Source organism: Myodes glareolus, chromosome X (genome assembly GCF_982192425.1).
Source record: "Myodes glareolus chromosome X, mMyoGla1.1, whole genome shotgun sequence".
Taxonomy (NCBI): Eukaryota; Metazoa; Chordata; class Mammalia; order Rodentia; family Cricetidae; genus Myodes; species Myodes glareolus.
Genome location: NC_142053.1, coordinates 19,239,646 through 19,262,504, shown reverse-complemented (window position 1 = coordinate 19,262,504; position 22,859 = coordinate 19,239,646). Strand labels below are relative to the sequence as shown.

At 42.7% G+C, this 22,859-nt stretch overlaps 1 protein-coding gene across 1 annotated transcript; it reads left to right on the top strand.

Annotated features, from left to right (window-relative positions):
• The first annotated feature begins 606 nt into the window (after positions 1-606).
• Positions 607-22,626, top strand: Znf449 (zinc finger protein 449). Its single transcript, XM_048457639.2, has 5 exons — positions 607-678; positions 3,053-3,498; positions 5,190-5,394; positions 18,839-18,952; positions 19,119-22,626. Exons 2-5 carry the CDS (start codon positions 3,145-3,147, stop codon positions 20,000-20,002), a joined length of 1,557 nt encoding a protein of 518 aa, XP_048313596.1. The 5' UTR covers positions 607-678; positions 3,053-3,144; the 3' UTR covers positions 20,003-22,626.
• Positions 22,627-22,859: the final 233 nt, after the last annotated feature.

The window sequence follows — 22,859 nt, the reverse complement described above, 5'->3', positions numbered from 1 at the left end:
TATCTGGTGGCCATTGGACTGAGTCTCACCACGACCCTAATCCTAAAACTCCAGAGACCACTGGTGGCCGTAGAAAGTGTAGAGGAATGGGAGGGTTTCCTGGATGGAAGCTCCAAGTCTTCAAGAGAAAAAAAAAAAAGTCTAAGATGTATACCCAAGGCCACTGTGACACACAGAGAAGACAGATCCGATTCAGCAGCCCAGAAAAACTTATTCAAGTGCAAATCCTTAAACTCCAAGCTCTTTCGCTCTCCAGGGTATCGGGGTGGGGCCCAGAAACCTGAATTTTAAAAATTTTTAAAAATTTTAAAAAGCCTCCCTCTCGAGGCTTGAGAATCACTGCGTGGGTCAAGGCTGTTTTAAACAAAGTTATTCCCCCACCTGCACTAATTACTCTAAAGCTGTTGGGAAGTCCTTACTTGACTCAGGACTCAGGGCTCGTCCCACCCACTCCCCTAGGACACAGAAGCTATAAGACCGGAAATAGGAGCTCTTCCAAAGTCGCTTGAGGCTAGGTGGAAGACTGGGAGCGTTCCAGCCATTCCCACGTCAGCATCCTTCTGGGCTAGAAGAGCGGACAGCGCGGAGCCTACCGGGAGATGTAGTACTGAACGCGGCACTGCGCCTGCGCCCTGAGCAGTTGCCGGTGAGCTTGGGAGAGCCGTGGGCGCAGAGGCGGTGAGTCCCGGAGCGGCCAGAGGGCGTGGCTGTCCCTGGGGCGCGGGCGCGGGTAGCGGGGCTCCTTTCGCTGGCTGGGGCCACGCAAACTGGCAAATTTCATATGTGCCCTGGGCGCCAGGCCCCAGGAGAAACGAGGAGCGGCGGGCCCCTATTCGTTCAGGGACCCCGCCGCCGCTCCCTGCGACCCGGCCAGGCCTTGCTGGGAGTCCTCCAGGACTGGGAGTGCCCATCTGGGTGGTCGGACATCGTCATCTAGGAGCTTTGGGGGAACCACATCCCTAACACTGGCATCGGATTTTAAGCCAGCTTTTAGGCTTTTGGGGGACATGTCATGCCTACCGTTTCCCTAAGCTCCCTCTTTTCTTACATTGCTTTACGGGTAGGCCCTGTGGGTGGATTCACTGAAGGGAGGTTTGAGAGAGAGAGAGAGGGAAAAAAACAAACCACTGTTCCTTAAAGAAGTGAAATTTTCACTAGGTAGGGCCCAGGAAAGGAAACCTAGAGGGTCACTTCCCCAGTAGACGTGGTGGAAGGTTTTGGGTCAGCCAGGGGAAGGCTAGCCAGCTGTGAGGCTGGAGAAGATTAACTGAGTGGGTCCACAGCCAAAAGACTGCAGATCCTTGGGTGTCCTCCAGCAACGGTTACATGCCTGGGCTCAGGAAACTAGAAGCTTCCTAGGAAGGAGTCTTGACCAACGAGAAACTTCACTTGAATCCTTAACCTTGTGCCAGGCACGCTGCTATTCACTTTCGGTGCCATTTGGTCCTCGAAGGATACTTTTATGAAGTTGATGATATAACTATGTGTGTGTTGCAGTCAGGGGCGTTTGGGAGTGACAATTACACAGCAAATTATGCCTAACCTTTGCCACAGAAGCATGGGTTACTGTCACGTTGACGGGAAGCATAGGTTACTGTCATGGTGACGAAAAGCATACGTAGGTTACTGTCACGTTGACGGGAAGCAGAGGTTACTGTCATGGTGACGGGAAGCATAGGTTACTGTCACGTTGACGGGAAGCATACATAGGTTACTGTCACAGTGATGTGAAACATAGGTTACTGTCACGGTGACGGGAAGCTTACGTAGGTTACTGTCACAGTGATGGGAAGCATAGGTTACTGTCACGTTGATGGGAAGCATACATAGGTTACTGTCACGTTGACGGGAAGCAGAGGTTACTGTCATGGTGACGGGAAGCATAGGTTACTATCACGTTGACGGGAAGCATACATAGGTTACTGTCACAGTGACAGGAAGCATACGTAGGTTACTGTCATGTTGATGGGAAGCATTGGTTACTGTCACGTTGACGGGAAGCATACATAGGTTACTGTCACAGTGATGGGAAGCATACGTAGGTTACTGTCACGTTGACGGGAAGCAGAGGTTACTGTCACGTTGATGGGAAGCATACATAGGTTACTGTCATGGTGACGGAAGCATAGGTTACTGTCACAGTGATGGGAAGCATAGGTTACTGTCACGGTGACAGGAAGCATACGTAGGTTACTGTCATGTTGATGGGAAGCATAGGTTACTCTCATGGTGATGGGAAGCATACATAGGTTACTGTCACGTTGACGGGAAGTATAGGTTACTGTCACAGTGACAGGTGATAAGGAGTTAGTTTCGGATCAATTGACTGAACGGGAGGAGAATCGGACTATTTTTTCTTGACTCACATCAGAAATCTTAACTAAGACAGGTATATACGGAACTGCCTCAACAAATGCAGAGAGACAGTGGGGGGGGGGGTCATAGTATACCTGCATGTACAGATCCTGAGCCCTGCCTTGGCGTATATATGGCCAACCCTGTGACCATAGATCGCACTAAAATATCTTGACACTTTTAGTTATTTCAGAAATATTGCTTTATCCCTATGGTTTTTTTGAAATCTCCCTATAGAAAAAAGACCGGATTAGACTAGGAATAGGATTAAAAGCCAGCAGGTCAGTGGGGGCATATATGTCATTGTAAGATATTAGCGAAGTGCTTCTGGCAATGTTATTTCCTGAGCACCTTAAATTTATGTGGCATAACTGAGAAAGTAAGTTGAATTTTTGGTTAAACTTACAATACCATATGTTGTTATTGTCATCTCGGACAGCATGTTCTAGAGGATATGTGGGGAAGCTCTTGAGATTTTTGGAAATATTTTAAATATATGTACAATCGATTGTGTCTATAAATGTTGTTCTGAGAGGTGCGTCCCCAGCTTCTATCTGACTTGCAAAACTGCCAGAAAGAGTGTGAAGTGCTCCTTTAAGTCTTTGTGGGAGAAAGCAAAGCTAAGTAAGTTAAAGACGGTGAGTGTGCCATCTTGTAACCATTGCTTTTTCTTCTTTTTATGGTTTCCTGTCTTCAGCTGTAGGTGGCTCCCCCAGATTATTCCAGAGAGGAAAAGCCTGGACTCTGAGCCTTAGACCCCAGATAAACTGTAAAACTCTCGAAGAGGTGATGGCTGTGGCCCTGGGTTGTGCAATCCAGGCCTCCTTGAATCAGGGCTCTGTCCTGCAAGAGTATGACACAGACTGTGAGGTCTTCCGCCAGCGCTTCCGGCAGTTCCAGTACACAGAAGCTGCGGGGCCTCATGAAGCCTTCAACAAACTCTGGGAGCTTTGCTGTCAGTGGCTGAAGCCAAAGATGCGTTCTAAGGAACAAATCCTGGAGCTGCTTGTGCTCGAGCAGTTCCTAACCATTCTCCCCACAGAAATAGAGACCTGGGTGAGGGAACACTGCCCGGACAATAGAGAAAGAGTTGTGTCACTCATTGAAGACTTGCAGAGAGAGCTTGAGATACCAGAACCACAGGTGAGAAAAAAATGTGGAGTCTCTGTTCTTGGGACAACAAAAAGAGGTACCCAGGCCAGGGGTCTGTATCCATCATTTTGACTCTGATTCCACAGCCCCAAAACTTCTCCAGAGACTTTTCCAGGGTTCTCTTCTGCTGGAATCAGCATGTGGGTCTGAGATTCTCCCCTGTATCTGACCCCATGCCCTCTCTAGGACACACATATGAGAATGTCCCATTTGCTCTTATTAAATGAAATTTGCAGACAGCATAACTTATCTAGAAACACCAATTACAGTTATCCATACTCTGCTCTATGGCTTGCTAGCTAGTTCCTGCCATGATGTGATTGATTGTGACCACCAAGTTCCTAGGGGTTTTTACTTTGTTAATGACTTTCTTTTCAAAACAGAAGGAGGAGAGGATAGGGTGAATGTGGTCTGCACATTCTAAACTATTTACTATTTGTTTCTTTCCAGAATGATCTGGCTGGCATTGAGTCAAGTAGAGAGAGTCTAGAAAGAGTGCAAGGAAGGCAACGCAGTTTAGTGTAAACTGATATGCATTTCTCCAGTGCATGTGATCACTGCATGGGAGGACATGAAGTGGTCACATGCCAACCCCTCTGCTTTCAATTACTGTGATGGGACAGTCAGGAATTCTGAGCAAGGCTCCAGTGCTATGAGCAGTGTTGTCCCTGGTGATGTGATTGTACAGAGTGGCCAAAAAAATCAGTTATTGGTAAAGGAAAAGAAAATCTGTGGTTTTCTCTGGTTCACACAAAAGTGCTAAAAATAATAAATGTGCAAAAGTCATTCAGTTTCTACCTGATCACCAGGATGTGGTTCGTAATAGGTTCTTTTCCTCTACATGAAGATTTGAAGAAGAAGTTCCATGTTTTGGAGAGAGTAGGAAGAGCTCTGATTGTAAGTGATGTGCCCATTGCTGGCCCATTAAATTCCGGTAGCACCGGCTGCCCGCATATTGCCTTGTATTCAGAACCACCTCTTGACGCTTTTGCTAGGGAAACCATCGGTGAACCCAGGGCAAGCTGAACACAGGGCACTTTCCCCAGAAGGCAATAGCAAGAGCTTCTGTCTAATACAGAATCTTGGGACACAGATTACTAGAGCAGTTGGCTTCACCACAAGTAGTGGCTTGCCTAGGAAATCACCAAGGTCCCTGCATCCCTAGGGTAGCATGGGGGAGTAGTTTCCATTACTTTCCATAGCTTCCTGGTTTGGGTGAAAATAGAAGATTTTTGTCTTTGAGAGGTCTGGGCATCTCTGCACATCTCTGGAGTTGCAAACCACTCCTGGCACTTGATCACTTAAATGCACTTACAGTGCAGCTGGATCAGCTGTGAGTGTGAAATGCACACTCCCCACAGAGACTTTGTATGAAGGAAGGAGCAGGTGGGATAACTCACTAGTAATTATTTGTGTTGATTACTATTGAAATCCTGGTACTTTGTAGATGTTGTAATAAGGCCATCCTGGTACAGTCAACTCACCTGTTTTTGGGTGATTGGTTGGTTGGTTGGTTGGTTTTATTTTTAATGCTTTGCCTCCTGGAACCCCTGGAGACCTTAAAGCTACATGTATGGCTCATGGTACTGTTGATGAAGAATGGTCGACTTTGAAAGTGGTAAACTGGCTTTAGTTCCAGTGGAGTCTAGACTCCGGAGTGATGTGTGTGGTCTCTCTCTCAGATTGACATGGATGACATGCTCTTAGAAGAACTGGCACCAGTTGGGACAGTACCCATGTCATCCACCTTGCACCTGGAGGCACCTGCGCTCCAAGTAATGGAACCTGTCCAGGAACCCCCAGTGCCAGATGCCTGGATGCCACAAGCAGGGCCACAGGAGCTGAGCTACAGTGCTAATGGTGAATGCCAACCCTTTCTGGACCCTGGTAAGGCACAACATTTCTTTTCATTATGGGTTTGTGTTTGAGAGCTAAAGAACTTGAAAGGTTTTGGTTAGAGTTAGAAATATGAATCCCCCCCAGCGGCCCTGAACCACTGCCATAAAGAAGTGGAGGACTGAGAACAGGAGGAAGAAATCTCTTTCTAGGACAACCAGTGAGTGATGTGCATCGGATCGAGTGGCCTTGGGAGTTGGGTATAGTGATGGCATTGCCCAAGGGAACTTTCCATCAAGAATGTTATTTGGGAAAACCTCTTGTGGGAGTTTGGATCCTCTGGTGAAGACACAGTTATTCACCAAGTTTTGAGCCTGTGATGTGAGGTAGAGGGAGGGCCAGTTCCTTTTATGGCATACAAAGCCCCATTCGAAAAGAGTACTTTTCAGCATGCTTCCTTCAGATCCTTAAAAAGGATGCAGTCCTTTATAGAATAAGGTGAAAAAATATCAATTTCACCAGGTTGTGGTGGCACATGTCTTTATTCTCAGCACTTGGGAGTCAGAGGTAGGCGGATCTCTCTGAGTTCGAGGTCAGCCTGGTCTACAGAATGAGTTCCAGGACAGCTAGGACAATACAGGGAAACCCTCTCTCAAAAAACAAAACAAAAAAGGTCAGTTTCATAAAATCCCAAACTAGAATGGTATTTTTAGAATGTGGTGAGGAGACCTCTGGCATCAGCTTAATACAGATAAATGCTGTACACACTAGTGTTTGAAGCTCACTGACCCTGGCATAACAGGCGAGTTCTAGAAGGAGCTAGGTTCAGTAGAGAAACACAGCTGGGCCCTGTAGCCTTCATGCCCTTGTGTTTCCCTTCCCTTTGGGGTTCTCTGCTCCATTTCTCCCCTCACTGGCTCATGCGTGGCTGGAACCCTGACTCCTGGGTGGGGGTGCATCTTGAACATGTCACTTGGACTAAACTGGGTAACACTGAGACAACAAAAGTAAACAACAAAATGGAAATCAGGGAGAACAACCCAAGTTACAAAAGCAAAGTGCCTGATGTGTGAATAACTAGCAACAGCTAAGGCCTAGAATTCTTTTTTACAATTTTATATTATTAATTCAGCCAAGATTAGGAGCACCTGTAAAGAACCAGGCCAGACACTGGGAAACTGTTGACGCACAAAGCAAAAAAGCAGTCTTTGCCATTCTGGAGCTCCAAGTCTGGTGGGCAGTTGACACATTCTATGTATGATATGGAAAGTAATCCTGGAGGGTATAGGTGATAATGAAGCACATAGAGACTCACCTCACCACCAGTTAAGAGAACTCACTCCAGGAGGAGGGTGTTAGGGTGAATGCCTATGGGAAGGAACCAGGATGGGCTTGCTGAGCGAGAGCAGTGCAAACAGAGGGGAGCAGACTCTGAGCAGAAGCACTAGGGCCAGAAAGAACACCTGCATATGCACTGGGAGGGGCCAACTGGAGCACGAGCCAAACTGGTGATCTTGGACAGGAAAAAGCAATTTCAAAATTATTTAGCCTATGTGAAACATAGGACTTGTGACTGACTGACTGGTTATTGAGTAATGAATGAGAAAGGTGAAGGATGCAGCCTAAGTCTCTGGCCTGTGACCTGGGTAGATGGGAATGTCCCTCACTGATGTAGAGAACTCAGAGGAAGACTGTCTTTCAAAGGTCAAGATAAGCTTAAGGTATGACCACACCAGGCCAGAATAGTTTTAAATGATGATAAGAAAGAAAAAAGAAACACTGCAAAGTTCATAGTTACATATATTGGTTGAACCAGAACTATATAATATTGTCGTTTATATTCTAGTATTTATATTGCCTTCATTTCATAATCTGTTGAGAAGTTTAAATTTAGCTGGGCGATGGTGGCACATACCTTTAATCCCTGCACTCTCAAGGCAGAAGCAGGCAGATCTGAGTTCAAAGCCAGCCTGGTCTACAAAGTGAGTTCTAGGTCAGCCATGGGTACACAGAGAAACCCTGTCTTGAAAAACAAACAAACAAAAAAACCCAAAGTTTAAATTTTTATACATGTATGTTTGCAATTAATTTTAGAACTTAGCCATACTACTCAGTTGTAAGTCTATATACTCATTCTGATTTTGCATGTGATTTCTTTCTGTTTCAACATTGCAGGTATATAATCGCAGAGCAGTAGTATTAATATTATTAGTCATATTCATTTTCATACTTTCTAAAGCACATTGATGTAGATGGAAGTTTCTGTCCCACCCAGTCCCAAAGCCATTCAGTCCCAAAATAAACACACATAGGCTTATAGTAATCATAAACTGTTTGGCCTATTTCTTAGGCTTATTAGTAACTAGCTCTTATGACTTACATTTCCTCATAATTCTTGTCTATGTTTAGCCATGTGGCTTGGTACCTTTTCTCAGTGAGGTATTCTCATCTTGCTTCCTCTGTGTCTTTCTGGTGGCTGCATCCCTGCCTTTCCTCTTCCCAGAATTCTCCTAGCCTGGTTGTCCCGCCTATACTTTCTGCCTGGCTACTGACCAGTCGGTGTTTTATTAAACCAATATGAGTGACAAATCTTTACAGTGTACAAGAGCATTCTCCCACAGCACATTGACATTCAGTGTATTTTTAAAAGCAGGTATAACATATTAATGAAGCAAGTATTAAAATAAAAATCAGAAGAAATTAGCCTGTTTAAAATGATATAAAATGGTGCAAGACGTATTATCACATTATTTATTTAAAAGTTACTTAAAGTTTTGATTTTTTTAAAAAAATAAAAGCATCTCAATATTTTGCATGATAATCATATTAGAAATTGAGTGAAAGATCATAAGATAATGGTTAGTGGGGAAATAAATGTACAAGTTATATGTGAATTTGAGTTCATCTGAAAATCTGGACATATCCCCTGTTGATAAAAAATGAACTTTTGAAGGATATATGTATTGCAATTTATAATAAAATAGTCCCACACTAGCCCAGAATGGAGTATTGTAAAGGTTTATTTATTTAGGGGTAGACTCACAGAAAAAGCAGTGACCAGTAGTCCTCTGCCTGAGCGGGGAACTGGAACCAAATCCAGCAGCCAAAGGGCTCTCATGTGCCCCTACATCTGCATATATAGTACATATGACCACGCCCAAAGTGGGCCAGCATCCCAAAGGACATTAGCTGAAGGCGTTTCCACAGCACCTCCCCCTTTTGTCTAAATAAGAGAGTTCCAAACCCAATACAAAACTATATATAATAGGAACAAATATCAAGTATAAAAATTAGAATTACAAAAGGATTAGAATTACAACCAGCATAAACAATATCAAACAAGAAACATATGCTAAATGTTTTAATAGTTATCCTATTCTAAGGAGTCTAAGTCTTATATTAGAAATGACTTGGCTAAATCATGAGAAAAAAGTAACTATGACTATCTAGTCTTCAACCTCATCAAAGTTCTGAGAAGGGAAATAATATTACTTGAGTAAACAGGAAGCACAATCAAGCAACTTCCAAAAGGTGTAAGAAATGACATAGACAACTGACTACCTGAGCAATCACCCAAAGTCTCATTTGCAACACTGGAGCAACCAACTTTGACTAAGGTCTAGAGTATCTGACAGACCATTTTCAGAGGCAGCAAAATTTTCAAAACCATCTTACCCTGTCTTGGCAAGGTTTGACAATCTTTTTGCTTGTATCCTCCTTGTCCAGTCTGGACACCATGCATTTTGTCAGCAGTTGAGCAGGGGCAGTTCTTTGCTCAAAGGTCAGTTTTACCAAGGAGAAAACAAGATCCAAGTGGAGTGTCTTTGGTGCTCAACAATCTCTTGGGAATAGATTGGTGTTGCCAGGAGCAATTGTGTCTCACATCAACAGAATCCTAAGTTACTTAAATGCCTTATTCTACAGCTCTTTGAAATGGTTGAAGATTATCTATCTATGCAGAATATAATCTCTATGTAACGAAAGAACATGACTAATCTAACTCTAAGTATGACAAACATGGATGACTATTGTTCTATAATTCTTAATACCTATATTGCTTAATGTCCCGCGCTACCGTCTCGCCAGCAAGAACCACACGGAACACTAGGATCCTTCTGCAGAATAGCTTTATGTCTCTTGGGAGCAGAGCATAAGCCAACACGGCCGTGGGGACCCAGATAAGATGGAACCCATCCCTTATAAAGGAAACAGACCCTGCCCTGGACGTGTCATTCCCGGATTGGCTGACTGCTCCCAGTCCCAGGTGAAACCTCGGGAGTAGGCAGGGACGCAGCGGTAGAGAGTTACAAAGCACGTGCGCTGGGATTAAAGGCGTGTGCCGCCACACCTTGGGGTCACAGAGGTCAATCTCTACCTTTGTTCCTAGAAGCAATGGAGAATGTGGTCCGGCCCTCCACATATCCCCCTTTTTTTACTTCTTTGCAGAAAGGCAACTCCCTAGGAAGGTAAAGATAGAGGTCGCACTTCCCAAAATGAAAACATAAAAATGGGCTTACACGGAATCTGTCCCTAGGCTCATGACACCTGGAACCTATCCGGCCTGCCCTCTGCCATTTTTCTGGGAAAGGGAATATACAGCAGAAAACCCTTAAGCAGAGCGACTTATCTCTCAGAGAGGGCCATTCTCTGTGCGATGCTTTTCAGCTCGACAACCTTCAGGGCTAGTAAGCCAAGCACTCCACCCTGTGCAATGGACCACAGTCCTAGGGGTGCAGGAGCTGGTTGGCTTAAACCTTACTGCTTTAACATAAATAACCACATATCAGTAGAAGCTCCCTGTTCCAGGGCAGCCAGCGCTGTTGCAAAAACCACTTTGTCCCTAAGACCTTGGGATTTGAGTCAGCAAACCATCCAGAGGAAAAACACTAATCCATAGCATAGGACTGTTCCAAAACATTTCCACCCCCACCCATTCTTTGAAGTAGGGGATGAAGGACACAATCCAGGACTGGAATCCTTTGGCCAGGCTTATGTCCACTCGCGTGGAGTTGATTGTCACGATGGACCATCTCAAGGAGGACAGCAAATCATCAAAATTCTCCTGTAAGATACAAAGACAATTCTCGGGACAAGTTAGCCACTTTTATAAAGTTCTCATATGGTACATTGGTCACACATAAGGCTGGAGTTTTCCATTCACAGCCCAATTGGGCAAGCTGCCATAAGCTATCCACCTGTTCTTTATTCTACCTCTAATAGATGTATCTATGGTAGCCTGTTGATCCAGGGCTGTAGCCATTGTGGTAGATAACTGATTGAGGGTCTCTGTTTTTTATGATATAGGCCGTGCTGTCCCAGTGGCGCCTAGGAAAAACCCAGGCCCTGTTTGTTGATATTAGGTTTAAGATTTATTGGCTCCCGTACTCCTTGCCAGTACGGTGGCCTCGGGTTCCAGAGCCCGCCCGCCATCCAAGGGCTGTGTGCGGCCCTGGACCTGCTCGCTGCGCGGCTCCCCGTGTCCCGCTGTGTGGCTCCGCCTGTCCCAGGCCAGGAAGTGGCGGCTCCACCCCCAGGTGCCCCAGCCTTTCCCGCGGGGCTAGCCTAGTCCTCCACGGCAGCTGTGTTGGTGGGGGAGTGTGGCGGGAGCCGACACTCAGACCGTGGCGGCACAGGCCGGCAACATCTCAAGGTCCGCGCCAGAGCCGCTGCGGCTCAAGGGGCCAATGGGAGAGGCGGCGAACAGGGCCGCTTCCCTACTAGCAAACTCTCAACACCTGTGCCATAGCAAAAGCAGCTGTAAACAAACTCTCACAGACCCAGCCAACGACCCAATCACTTTAAAAATCTAAGGGCTTTTTGCATCTACCTTCCTGTGGATTCTGAAACATTAGATTTAAAACCAAATAGTTGTAAGCTGCCATGTGGTCACTGGGGAATTGAACTCACGACCCTTGGAAGAGCAGGCAGCATTCTTAACCCCTATGCTATCTCTTCAGTTCCTTATTCAGATGGAAAATCTCTCGGGCTAGTAGCCAGCATTGTTCGCCCCGCCCGTTGCCCCAGGCTATGCCTTTGTTACCTAGGATCAGCACAGCTCAGCTCAGCCAAGCGGAACAGAAGCCACTCCAGCCTCAGAGCCCCTCACAGTTTCAGGCACATTGCAAGCCTTCTGACCTGGCAGCTTGTGGCACCGTTCTCATTCTCGGTACTGCTGTGATACCCTCCAGGCCAGGCACCAACTGAGCCTGCGCAATATGCCTCCCACCATAGCCACAGAGCAAAGCTCCGCTCCAGCCGCCCTCCAGCCCCAGCTGCACCCACTCCGAGCCCAAACCGGTGCACGGAGCAAAGCTGAACTCAGAGAAGCAGGCTTGAAAGGACCTCATTTAATCTTTAAGGGAATTTGGGCGTCGTTTAGTCTCTTTGGCTGCTTCCTGCTGTTATTGGGCCGCTGCATTTTAGGGGTATACATTACAACATTTCAGGAGGTCTCGGTGATTCAAACCACGTAAATCCCAAGTACACCCTTAGGCTCTCCTTTTCTGTGGAGACGAAAACAGAACCTCTTTCCCAAAACATCATATCCTTAGCAGTCTCCAAGTTCAAATATCCCTCTCCCATCCAGTACACAAAAGACAACATGAACAACACAACATAAAGCTTTTGACCCTGCAAATCAGCCCTCTCCCCCATCTCCACTCTCCCAAAATCACCGGGAGGTCCTTTTTAACTTTTTTTTTTTCTGTCTCCCCCATTCTTTACCGGAGGGTCCTTTTTAACTTATTTTCTTTTCTGTCTCCCCCATTCTTTACCGGAGGATCCTTTTTAACTTATTTTCTTTTCTGTCTCCCCCATTCTTTACCGGGGGGTCCTTTTTAACTTATCTGGGTGCGCGCACAACCTCCCACTGCTGCTCAGTTTCTGATATGCTCTCTGGACTTTAGAGCGTACCTCTCTAAGCTTGCATGCCTGCAGTTCTGAATCCTCCTTGTGTCCAAGGGGTCTCCGGTGGTGCAAAGTTCTTCTTTTTCCCGGGTTTCGGCACCAGATGTCCCGCGCTACCGTCTCGCCAGCAAGAACCATACGGAACACTAGGATCCTTCTGCAGAATAGCTTTATGTCTCTTGGGAGCAGAGCATAAGCCAACACGGCCGTGGGGACCCAGATAAGATGGAACCCATCCCTTATAAAGGAAACAGACCCTGCCCTGGACGTGTCATTCCCGGATTGGCTGACTGCTCCCAGTCCCAGGTGAAACCTCGGGAGTAGGCAGGGACGCAGCGGTAGAGAGTTACAAAGCACGTGCGCTGGGATTAAAGGCGTGTGCCGCCACACCTTGGGGTCACAGAGGTCAATCTCTACCTTTGTTCCTAGAAGCAATGGAGAATGTGGTCCGGCCCTCCACAGCTTAAAGACTAAGGCTTTATATTAAAATATTAAACAATCTTTAAACAACAACTGTGAAGCAAATTAAGACAGTGACCTCCAAATGTAAACAATGTATAAGTATTTTGATCAGAGGTAGAAATGTATAGTGCAATATGATAAATATATTCTAAAATTGTATCAGTATACAAAATATCTTAAGCAGAGGTAGAAACATGCATGCATACAATATGATAAAATAACTTTGCATAGGTACACAAATGTTGTAAACAGAAACAGGAGAATATTCAATATAGCAAATATAACTTGAATTTGTATCAATATATAAGAATCTATACCAATGTAAGTTTTCTATAAATAATAGCTTACAAGTATTCTCACTATCACTATTATTATTAGTGTGAGTAAGCTCACACTAATCTACCAATTATCCCATCCAATTCCTTTTTTGCCTTAAGAGATCCCTGATCCTACTTAATTTCCACCCCCTACTGTATACCACTTATAATCAACCCCTAATAGATGTCCCTAACCCTGAGGACAAACTTTGTTGGGAGAGGGGACGTCATTTTCTAGAATTACTTTCAGCTCTCATGGGGTGATATTATTTCTATGGGATCCTGTAAAAAGTAAAATGATGGTTAAGTTCTAAGATTACTGTCTGGTGTAATTGCAAACAGTTTCTGAGTACTCAGTAGGGCTTTTTGAAGATATATATATATATGTGTGTGTGTGTGTGTGTGTGTGTGTGTGTGTGTGTAGGAGTCATTTAATCATAGTCACTAACCTATTGCCACATTTGTTAATTTCAAAATTAAGAACTTAAATGCAAACTACAAATAGAGCTAACAAAGACAAAAGCTTTAAGAATCCCTCATTGCCCAGTGGTGGTGGTGGTGCACACCTTTAATCCCAGAACGTGGGAGGCAGAGGCAAGCAAATCTCAGTGAGTTCAAGGGAGTTCAAGGCCAGCCTGGTTGACAGAGCGAGTTCCAGGACATTCAGGACTGTTACACAGAGAAACCCTGTCTCAAACAAACAAGCAAACAAACCAAAAATCCCCACATTTGGGACTGGAGCGATGTCTGAGTGTTTAAGAGCTTACTGCTCTTGCAGAAAACCAGGTTTGATTCCCAGCACCCACATAATGATTCACGACTGTGTGTAACTAATTCCATGGGATCCAGCGCCCTTTTTTGGCATTCACAGGTTCCTGCAGACATGTGGTACACATTCATACACTCAGATGTACACACATACTAAATATTTAAAAAAAAAACAGTTCCCTCACTTAACTTTACGCCTGGCACCCTAGAACTTTGGGATACTGTAGACTATCTGCAGTCAGAAAGAAAAAGGGTAAGGAGGCACTAGGCCCGAGTGCTTAAACTGTATCATATAAACTATAACTTAGAAAAAGTGGAGGCCACATTAGTGCCTCACAACTAGAACATGTTTTCAATTGCCCAAGCTTTGGATTTTTGACTCAGTTAATGAGATTTCACTCTGAGTACATGAAAGATGTCAAAAAACACACCCTTTTGGCGTGGTGAATGAAATGAGAGACAAAAATCTAAAGTAAAATTTAAATACATGTCATCTGTAAAGCATCAGAAGATTCTTTTTCTTTTATTGTTTTGTTTTGTTTTTAGAAACAGGGTTTCTCTGTGTAACAGTCCTGGCTGTCCTGGAACTCGCTCTGTAGACCAGGCTGGCCTTGAACACAGAGATCCACCCGCCTCTGCCTTCTGAGTGCTGGGATTAAAGATGTGCACCACCACCACCCATGTGTGTGGATGTGCAAGTGCAGGTGCCCGCGGAGGCTGGAGGAGGGTGCTAGAGTCCCTGAAGCTGGACTTACAGATGGTCATGAACACCTGACGTGAGTGCTGGGAACTGAACACTGTCTCTGAAAGAGCTGTGTATGCTCATAACCACTGAGCCATCTCCCTAGCCTGAGAAGAATTTTTTTTTGGCTTTTAGAGACAGGGTTTCTCTGTAGCTTTGGAGCTCTTGTAGACCAGGGTGGCCTCAAACTCACAGAGATCTGCCTGCCTCTGCCTCCCGAGTACTGGAATTAAAGGCATGTGCTACCACTGCTTGCCTCCTGAGAAGATTTTTTAAATTAAAATAAGTTTATGTTTATTTATTGTGTCTGTGTGCATGTATGTCCATGCATGTGTGAATGTCAGAAGAGAGTTTGCAGGAGTCGCTTTTCTCCTACTGTGTGAGTTCCTAGTGTCAAACTAGATCTTCATGCTTATGGGCAAACTGTTTTACCTGATGAACCATCACTAGCTGAGAAGGCTATTGTAAATTAAATCTCTTCAGAATTTCCTGTTACATTAAATGTTAATATAGGTAATATCTAATGCCTGGCTATAGTAATGATACCTCATAGAGCAGTGCACCCTTTGTAACATGATCTTTGCTAAGTGGAGCTTAGTAAAATGATTTGCTGAACATTAGTGAAGTATCTCTTTCTTAACCTCCAATTGTTTTATATCACACTCGACTATATTATTTCTTTTGTACCATATTCTACAACTGTAAATCACCTCTGAAGTTTAGCTGCTTAAAGGAGAAAATGCAAAGAGGGGGTGCTTTTAAAAAATATATACTTTCTATGAACCAGGAATTTCCAGAAGGTTTACAATGTTTCTGGGTCCGTCTCTGTGAACTAGCAGAACCCTCAGTTTCTTGCTAAAGGGATTTCTCCATATGTGTGTCCTCAAGACAGTCTTCCATCATAGGAGATGATCTAAAAGAAAGCAAGACATGTTCCACGATGTTGTTGGTAACCCAGTCACACACCATCACTTCTCCAATATTCTCTTTAGAACAAAGTCACAGATCCACCCACGCTTAAAGGGGGAAAAGAGCATCTCATTCGATGAAGGGAAGACTGTAAAATAATTTGATGGCTTAGTTTATTTGAAAACAACCAACTACCCATTCTTTCTTGCATTTAAAAATTGGATCCATTTTCAACAATGATTTAATAGCATGTGAGGGTGGGGCGCCATTTACTTGTGTGTAGTTATCTAGATGTGATTTCATTAAAAGGCTGAAAGTAAAAAGCCGCTTATTTTGCATTGAATGTGCTTATGATCGAAGGCCCACAGGTTTTTATTAAGTTTTAGAGTCAGCTCACTGTGAGGGACTGTGTTTGGAGAGTACTGCTGTATCAATGATACTGTATTTTATGATGCCTGAACCTGAAATGTGTTTCTATTTATTTGGACTTTCTCAGGTGTTTTCAACAGTGTTTAGAGTTTTCAAAGTATAAATTTTACACTGAGCTTATTAAATTTGTTCTTAAATTATTTTAGTCATATTAATGTTATCATGAATGGGATTATCTTATTCAGTGCATTTTGGATTGTTCTTTGAAAATATATAGAATTACTGTTGATTTTTGCATATTGATCATGTAGCCTACAAACATACTTGCCTTGTTTATTATGATAGATTCTTTAGGGTTTCCTGTATATGTATAAAATTATGTCATCTATGAAAGGTAATAGTTTTATATCATTTGTTGTGTAGTTTCCCTTTAGAGCAATATTAAATTGAAGTAGTAAAAGTACATCCTTGTCTTGTTCCAGGTCTGGGGAGAATTTTATTTCTTCTTTCAGCATTACTTTGATATTAGGTGTGGGGGCTTTCATAGATAACACATATCATGTTGAGGAGATAATTTTTCTATTCCTACTTTGAGGTTTTTTTAATTTAGGTGGCAACATTTTTGGATTTATCTTATTAATAAATTGTTCTTTTACACACTATAAAATGATACCCTTTATAAATAGTAAGTTTTGGGTTTCAGTATCTGAGTTGTCTAGCTATCTTATGAATAATATTTATAGAACATTCCCTTTTCCATCTTGGAGGCAGAGGCAGGAGGATTTCTGTGAGTTCAAGACCAGCCTCGTCTACAGAGTGAGTTCCAGGATAGCTAGGGGTGTACAGAGAAACCCTGTCTTGAAAAACAAATGAAAACAAACAGAGTGCAAAACTGCAGCAGGAACTCTGCCTTTCCATTGCATTGTGTAGTCCGCTCATGTCTAGCCTGGTTAGTATATAGTTGGAGTTACAGATGCCGTTTTATTTAGTCTTCTATTTAACTCTTTTCTCTCTCACATACACTGCTTTCTTTTGTGTTAAGTGAATATAGTGTAGCACTTTACTTGCTTTAATGAACTTTCCCTATTTCTAAGTTAGTTCTTAAGTAGATGATGACAGCTCCCCATTTATACTTAAACTTATCATCAGTTCAGAGTTATATTAACAATGCCATTAAAATACAGAAATGTTAGTCCTATATAGGTCTGTATTCTTTACTTCTGTATTAGAATCATATTCTCAAACCTGATATAAGCCCCACAATACATTGCTAGAATTATTACTCCACATGGTTTTCAGGATTTTAAAAAGAAATGAATGAGAAAGGAAAACAGATTACAGCTTTTTTTTTAGCTTTCTTGTCATGTACGGTTTTAGTTCTTTAGAAGGATTTGAACAGGCAACTCTAGTCATTTCTTAACCGTGTGCCAATTTTTCTCTCGCCTGCCTCATACATGCTGCTATTGACAATTATAGTACCTTCCTATATGACATAGAACTTGTTTGCTTAAATGTTTGAGGCAAAAGAAACAGACTTTTTGATTTATAATGTCTTTTCTAGTTATATGCTACTTTTATTTGTGCTATTTTTTCATGTGGCTTCAAGTTACTCTCTCAGAATCTCTCACTTTCAAACTGAGGGACTACCCTTACTTTTTTTTAACATATATAGCTATTTTCAGGCAAGTTGGCTAGCAGTGAATTCTCTTTTTTTTTTTTCAGGGACATCTTTATTGCATGTTCATTTGGGAAAGACAGATTTGTTGTTCCTATAGAGCAGTAGATGTGGCCACCAATGAGGATAGAGAAAAAGAAACAGGAAAAATAGGGTGCCAATAAAGGCTGAAATGGTGGGAAACCAAGTAGTACTTAAGATGTTGGGCAGACAGAACCACCTCTGCCAAAGCAACTTTGGGGTTTGATCCTGAGAAACACATCTATCTTATAGTTGCTAAATTTAAGAGTAATAATAAACACAGAGATAATGAATTTTAAAAAAGATGTTGGGAAGAAACACTACCTAGCAGTTCATTTCGGTTATTTATTTGGAAGTGCCCTTTCTAGACATCTGCTGACACATAAAGACTACCTTTTGCTGCTGCCAATTAAGTACAATAGAATGGAAATGTTTCTGTGAAGGGATCAAGTGAGCTTATTCCAGTAAGCAATTTCCTAACCCCTGTGTTCACACCGCTCTTCTCCAACACCTGTGTTCACACCGCTCTTCTCCAACACCTGTGTTCACACTGCTCTTCTCCGACACCTGTGTTCACACCGCTCTTCTCCGACACCTGTGTTCACACCGCTCTTCTCCAACACCTGTGTTCACACTGCTCTTCTCCGACACCTGTGTTCACACCGCTCTTCTCCAACACCTGTGTTCACACCGCTCTTCTCCAACACCTGTGTTCACACTGCTCTTCTCCGACACCTGTGTTCACACCACTCTTCTCCAACACCTGTGTTCACAGTGCTCTTCTCTGACACATGTGTTTACACTGCTCTTCTGGGCGCATATGTTATATCACTCTTCTCTGACATGTATGTTGACACCACTCTTCTCTGATGTGCATGTTTAGACTACTCTTCTTTCATATGTACCTACTCCTCTTCTTTGACCCATGTTTACAGAACTCTTCTTTGACACATATGTTTAGACTGCTCTTCTTTAAGCACTCAATAGCAGTAATTCCCAGTTTTTATTATACCAACATTCTATGAAGATTTACTCCATAGTTTAGCTCTAGCATAAATAAATGTATTATCAAAATAGATACAGAGCTAAATGCATTGCTTTTAGCACATGATTCATTCACCTGAAATCACAAAAAGATGTCCTTCTTAATTGTTATTTTGTTCTTATCTTTTCAAAAGACTCTTCTAAGTAACTCCAGATGAAGGAACAATTTGGGGAGGACACGAGTATTTAGAGGCTATGTGTCTATGCAGTCAGCCTATAATGCTAGAAAAACCTTTGATGAACCACACTGTCATGCTTCTCTGTTTTTGCTTCTATGACCAGGTTATCAGTTACCAAAGCTTGACATGAACTTCCCATTGGATCATAGAGAAGAACCATGGGTAAAAGAATTACAGGATCCCAAAGATATGAAACAATTGCTTGATTCCAAGATTGGTAAGTAATGGTTCCTTTCTGGTCCTGGGCAGGAGGGGAAGAAAGCGCAGTGATGGGGTGAGGAGCACGGAAGTGTGTCTGCGCATTTCTGCAGTCACTACTTACTTTCCTCCACTGGTTCCCTTTTCCGAACACAGTGACATCTTCAGTTTCTATTTCTTCTCAGGTTTTGAGATGGGGATGGAAAACGAAGAAGATCCCTCAAAAGAGAAAAAACTGGAAAGTATGTACCCTTTTGTTGTAACTTTAGAAGGGAATGCTCTCCATGGTCCCATCCTGCAGAAAGACTATGTGCAGTTAGAAAACCAGTGGGATCCACCCCCAGAGGATTTACAGACAGACTTAACCACACTTGGAGACCCTCAGAACCCCACTCTAGGAGAGACACCTGAGACCTCCAATTTGGAAGAACCTCTCAACCCGAAGCCTCCAAAGAAAAAGAGTCCTGGAGAGAAACCTCACCGATGTCCTCAGTGTGGAAAATGTTTTGCTCGGAAGTCCCAGCTTACTGGGCACCAGAGAATTCATTCAGGGGAGGAGCCTCACAAATGCCCTGAATGTGGAAAAAGGTTCCTGCGGAGCTCAGACCTATATAGACATCAACGACTTCACACCGGAGAGAGACCTTACGAATGTACTGTATGTAAAAAGCGATTCACTCGGCGCTCACACCTTATTGGGCACCAGAGAACCCATTCTGAAGAAGAAACATATAAATGTCTTGAGTGTGGGAAAAGCTTTTGTCATGGATCAAGTCTTAAAAGACACCTGAAAACTCATACAGGTGAAAAGCCCCATAGATGCCACAATTGTGGAAAGAGTTTTAGTCGCCTGACAGCGCTCACTTTGCACCAGAGAACACACACAGAAGAGAGACCCTTTAAATGTAGTTATTGTGGGAAAAGCTTTAGACAGAGACCGAGCCTTGTAATTCATTTGAGAATCCATACAGGGGAGAAGCCATACAAGTGCACTCACTGTTCTAAAAGCTTCAGACAGCGAGCAGGCCTTATCATGCACCAGGTCACACACTTCAGAGGACTTCTTTAAGAACTCTTAAGGGAAGCAGGTCCTATGACAGTTACCATTGGAGCCTATAGGAGCTGTTTGTTTAGAAGCCTTTTGTCTGAACTTAGAAGTACAGCTTTGAGGGTGCTATTTTTAAAACCCATCTTTGAAGGTGTAGGAGTTCTAGAGTGACTGTCTATCCTTGCAGTTTTTCTGAATTTCATACATTCTGTCTTTTTTCTGTTGTTTAATTGCAATGGAAAGTTGTGGTTCCAAGGCAGTTAACCGTATGATAAGCACAAAGCATAGACGTGGTGGCAGTCGTTTATAGGTAGGACAGCATAATGGAAGAACAGCGTCTGCTATACCACTGCCACACCTGTCCCCTCCATAGTTGCTGAAGGCGACTGTGTGAGAGCTGTCACTCAGATAGACATGCCTCGTGTGACAAGAAATGAGGCAGCGAATTTTGTCAAACAATAAAAACGTTTCAGGAGACTTAGGGAGAGAATGCCGCTGGCCAAAGGAGCAGGCTTGTTTCCCTTTGCAGTCTTATGCTTAGAACTGTGACTTTGAGTTTGGACTTTTGCGGCGTTCGCTGCTCTGCTTAGCTGGCCGTCTGGGGTGATGGGGACTCCAGTGGAGTTCTGTGCTTCTGACTGTTTGCTAGGTCTGGCAGAAGTAACTCGCAGTTGAAGTTGTAAAAGTAGAATCTCACTTTATTTAGATGGACTGAAGAACAAGTATCGTGGCTTTTCGTTCTGCTTTGGTATTCGCTCACGCTTATTTCAGTGCTTTTGAAACTGTATTCATTCTCTATTCAGTGTCTCCCTAAGTATGTGTCATAGAAAACTTCGTTCTGCATTGTGTTCTGCAAATCTTTGTGGAAACTGCTTCTAGCTTTTGTCCTTCCTAGATTCCTGATGCTCGTCAGCATGAGACTCTTGGAAAGGGCGTAGTTTAGTAAAGGAGGCTAAGGCACCTCTTGTAGCTCAGTGCTTTTCAAACTTATTTGACCCCTGAACCTTTGTCATGTACACATAGTAATAGCTTGCAGGGCTATTCTGCAGGTTTCCCCTGGGACACACTGCCTTAAACCAGTATGTCTGTAGCTATCAGTGTAGTCCTGTAGCTCTAAACCTAGTTATTTCCAATTTTAAGGATTTTATGAAAAATTATTTGAAAATATACATCTTTTGTATTATACATACATCATTTCAAGGACATTAAGATCACTAAGTGACATACCTTGTGGGTTACTTAGTGATTTGCAGCCTCTGAATTTTAATTATATTTACACACACATCATTTTCAGAGGTGACAGTCACTAAGTCACATAAGTTATGAATTACCTAGTGATTCTTGATCTTTTTGAATTTTACTCATAACCACACACACAAACACATACATACACATACAGAGTTGCTACTTATATAACTGTTCTAAATGTAATCATGGTAACAACTCAAGTCTCATAGTAAGGGAGAGAGTCATTATCAATTGAAGCTGTTGATATGTGAAAATACTCGTTGAGCTTAGTCCTTGTTATTAGATACATGAAATGGGACATTTACGTATATTCCCTTTATGAAGATGCATAGTCATCTTTAAAGTAGAACTAAGGAAAATGTATCTCTTCATTGCATTCAAGTTCTTTGAAGTGATATATAAGTATTTGGCGGGTATGTATTATGTGCCTAACTTGTCCTGTTCTAGTCTTAATGGAAGCTAGTAACAAAACATAATTCATGTGTAAGGCTCATAAAACTTTATAATATTTCTAGTTAAACAAGAGTTGGGAAATAAATGGAGAACAATACAAGAGAGCTTATAATTAAGTGCCAAATCATATAAAGTGCCAGAGCCAGGACGTGTCTTTAAAACTTGGCATCCAGGTCCCTGTATGATGCTGCTAATAATTCTGGGATTAAAATTAGACCCCAGGAACATAGGAGGAGTCTGAATGTAGAGATTAAAAAATACAGAATGTAGTGGCTTCTCTTTCTCTCTTGTGGAATTGCATTCAAACCAGAACAGTGCCTTAGAATGGATGTGCCCAACCGCTCTGTGTTTATACACTATTTTAATAAAGTGGAAATGTGTATATGCTCTTTTTGATTCTCTTGAATTAAATAATCATTTGAACAATTTAGAGCTACTTCCCTAAGCGGGGGCAACAAGCGCCCCAATAGACTTCTCTGTGTCCATCCCAAGTTGGACTCGCTTTTCTGACTGCAACCCCACCCAGTGCTGTGGTTAGCTAGCCGGATCAGTGGCAATCGTACTATGAACTGTATCCCCTCCTTCGTCTATATTGTGAGTAGATTTATACAGGGTAGAAAACATTGTGGATTTTTTGTTACTTACTGTGCCCTGTGTAGAATAATGACTATTAATAAACATTTGTGGCATAAAATCAAGAAGCATGTGAAGTAGTTCTTGGAAACAGGTTGCACTGTTAGTACATTGCATGCGTGTGCTTAATTGGGGCATATACAGGACCTACCTCCTATCATAAAGGGTGATAAACAGGACTCACCTGATAAGTACTATGAAGACTAAATGAAATATATTTTGTTCAGGTCCTACACAGTATTAGCATTAGTAAAATCAAACATATTGTACTTTATTTCTTTCTAATGTAATAATAAAGACATTTGAGATTACGGATTTTCTCTTATATGGCTTTGGTCACATTCTATAATTTTTATACATAATTTTTCTTGATTATAAAATTGTTATAGTTTTTATTATAATTCCCCATTTTTAGCCCAAGAGCTGTACAGTGTTGCTATTTTCATGTTCATTTTTGGTTTTGCTTTATTGCAGTTGAAAAAAATGGTTTCATTCATTGCTGCTTTTAAACCTCATTTTAAAAAAGACTTGTATTTATAAAATT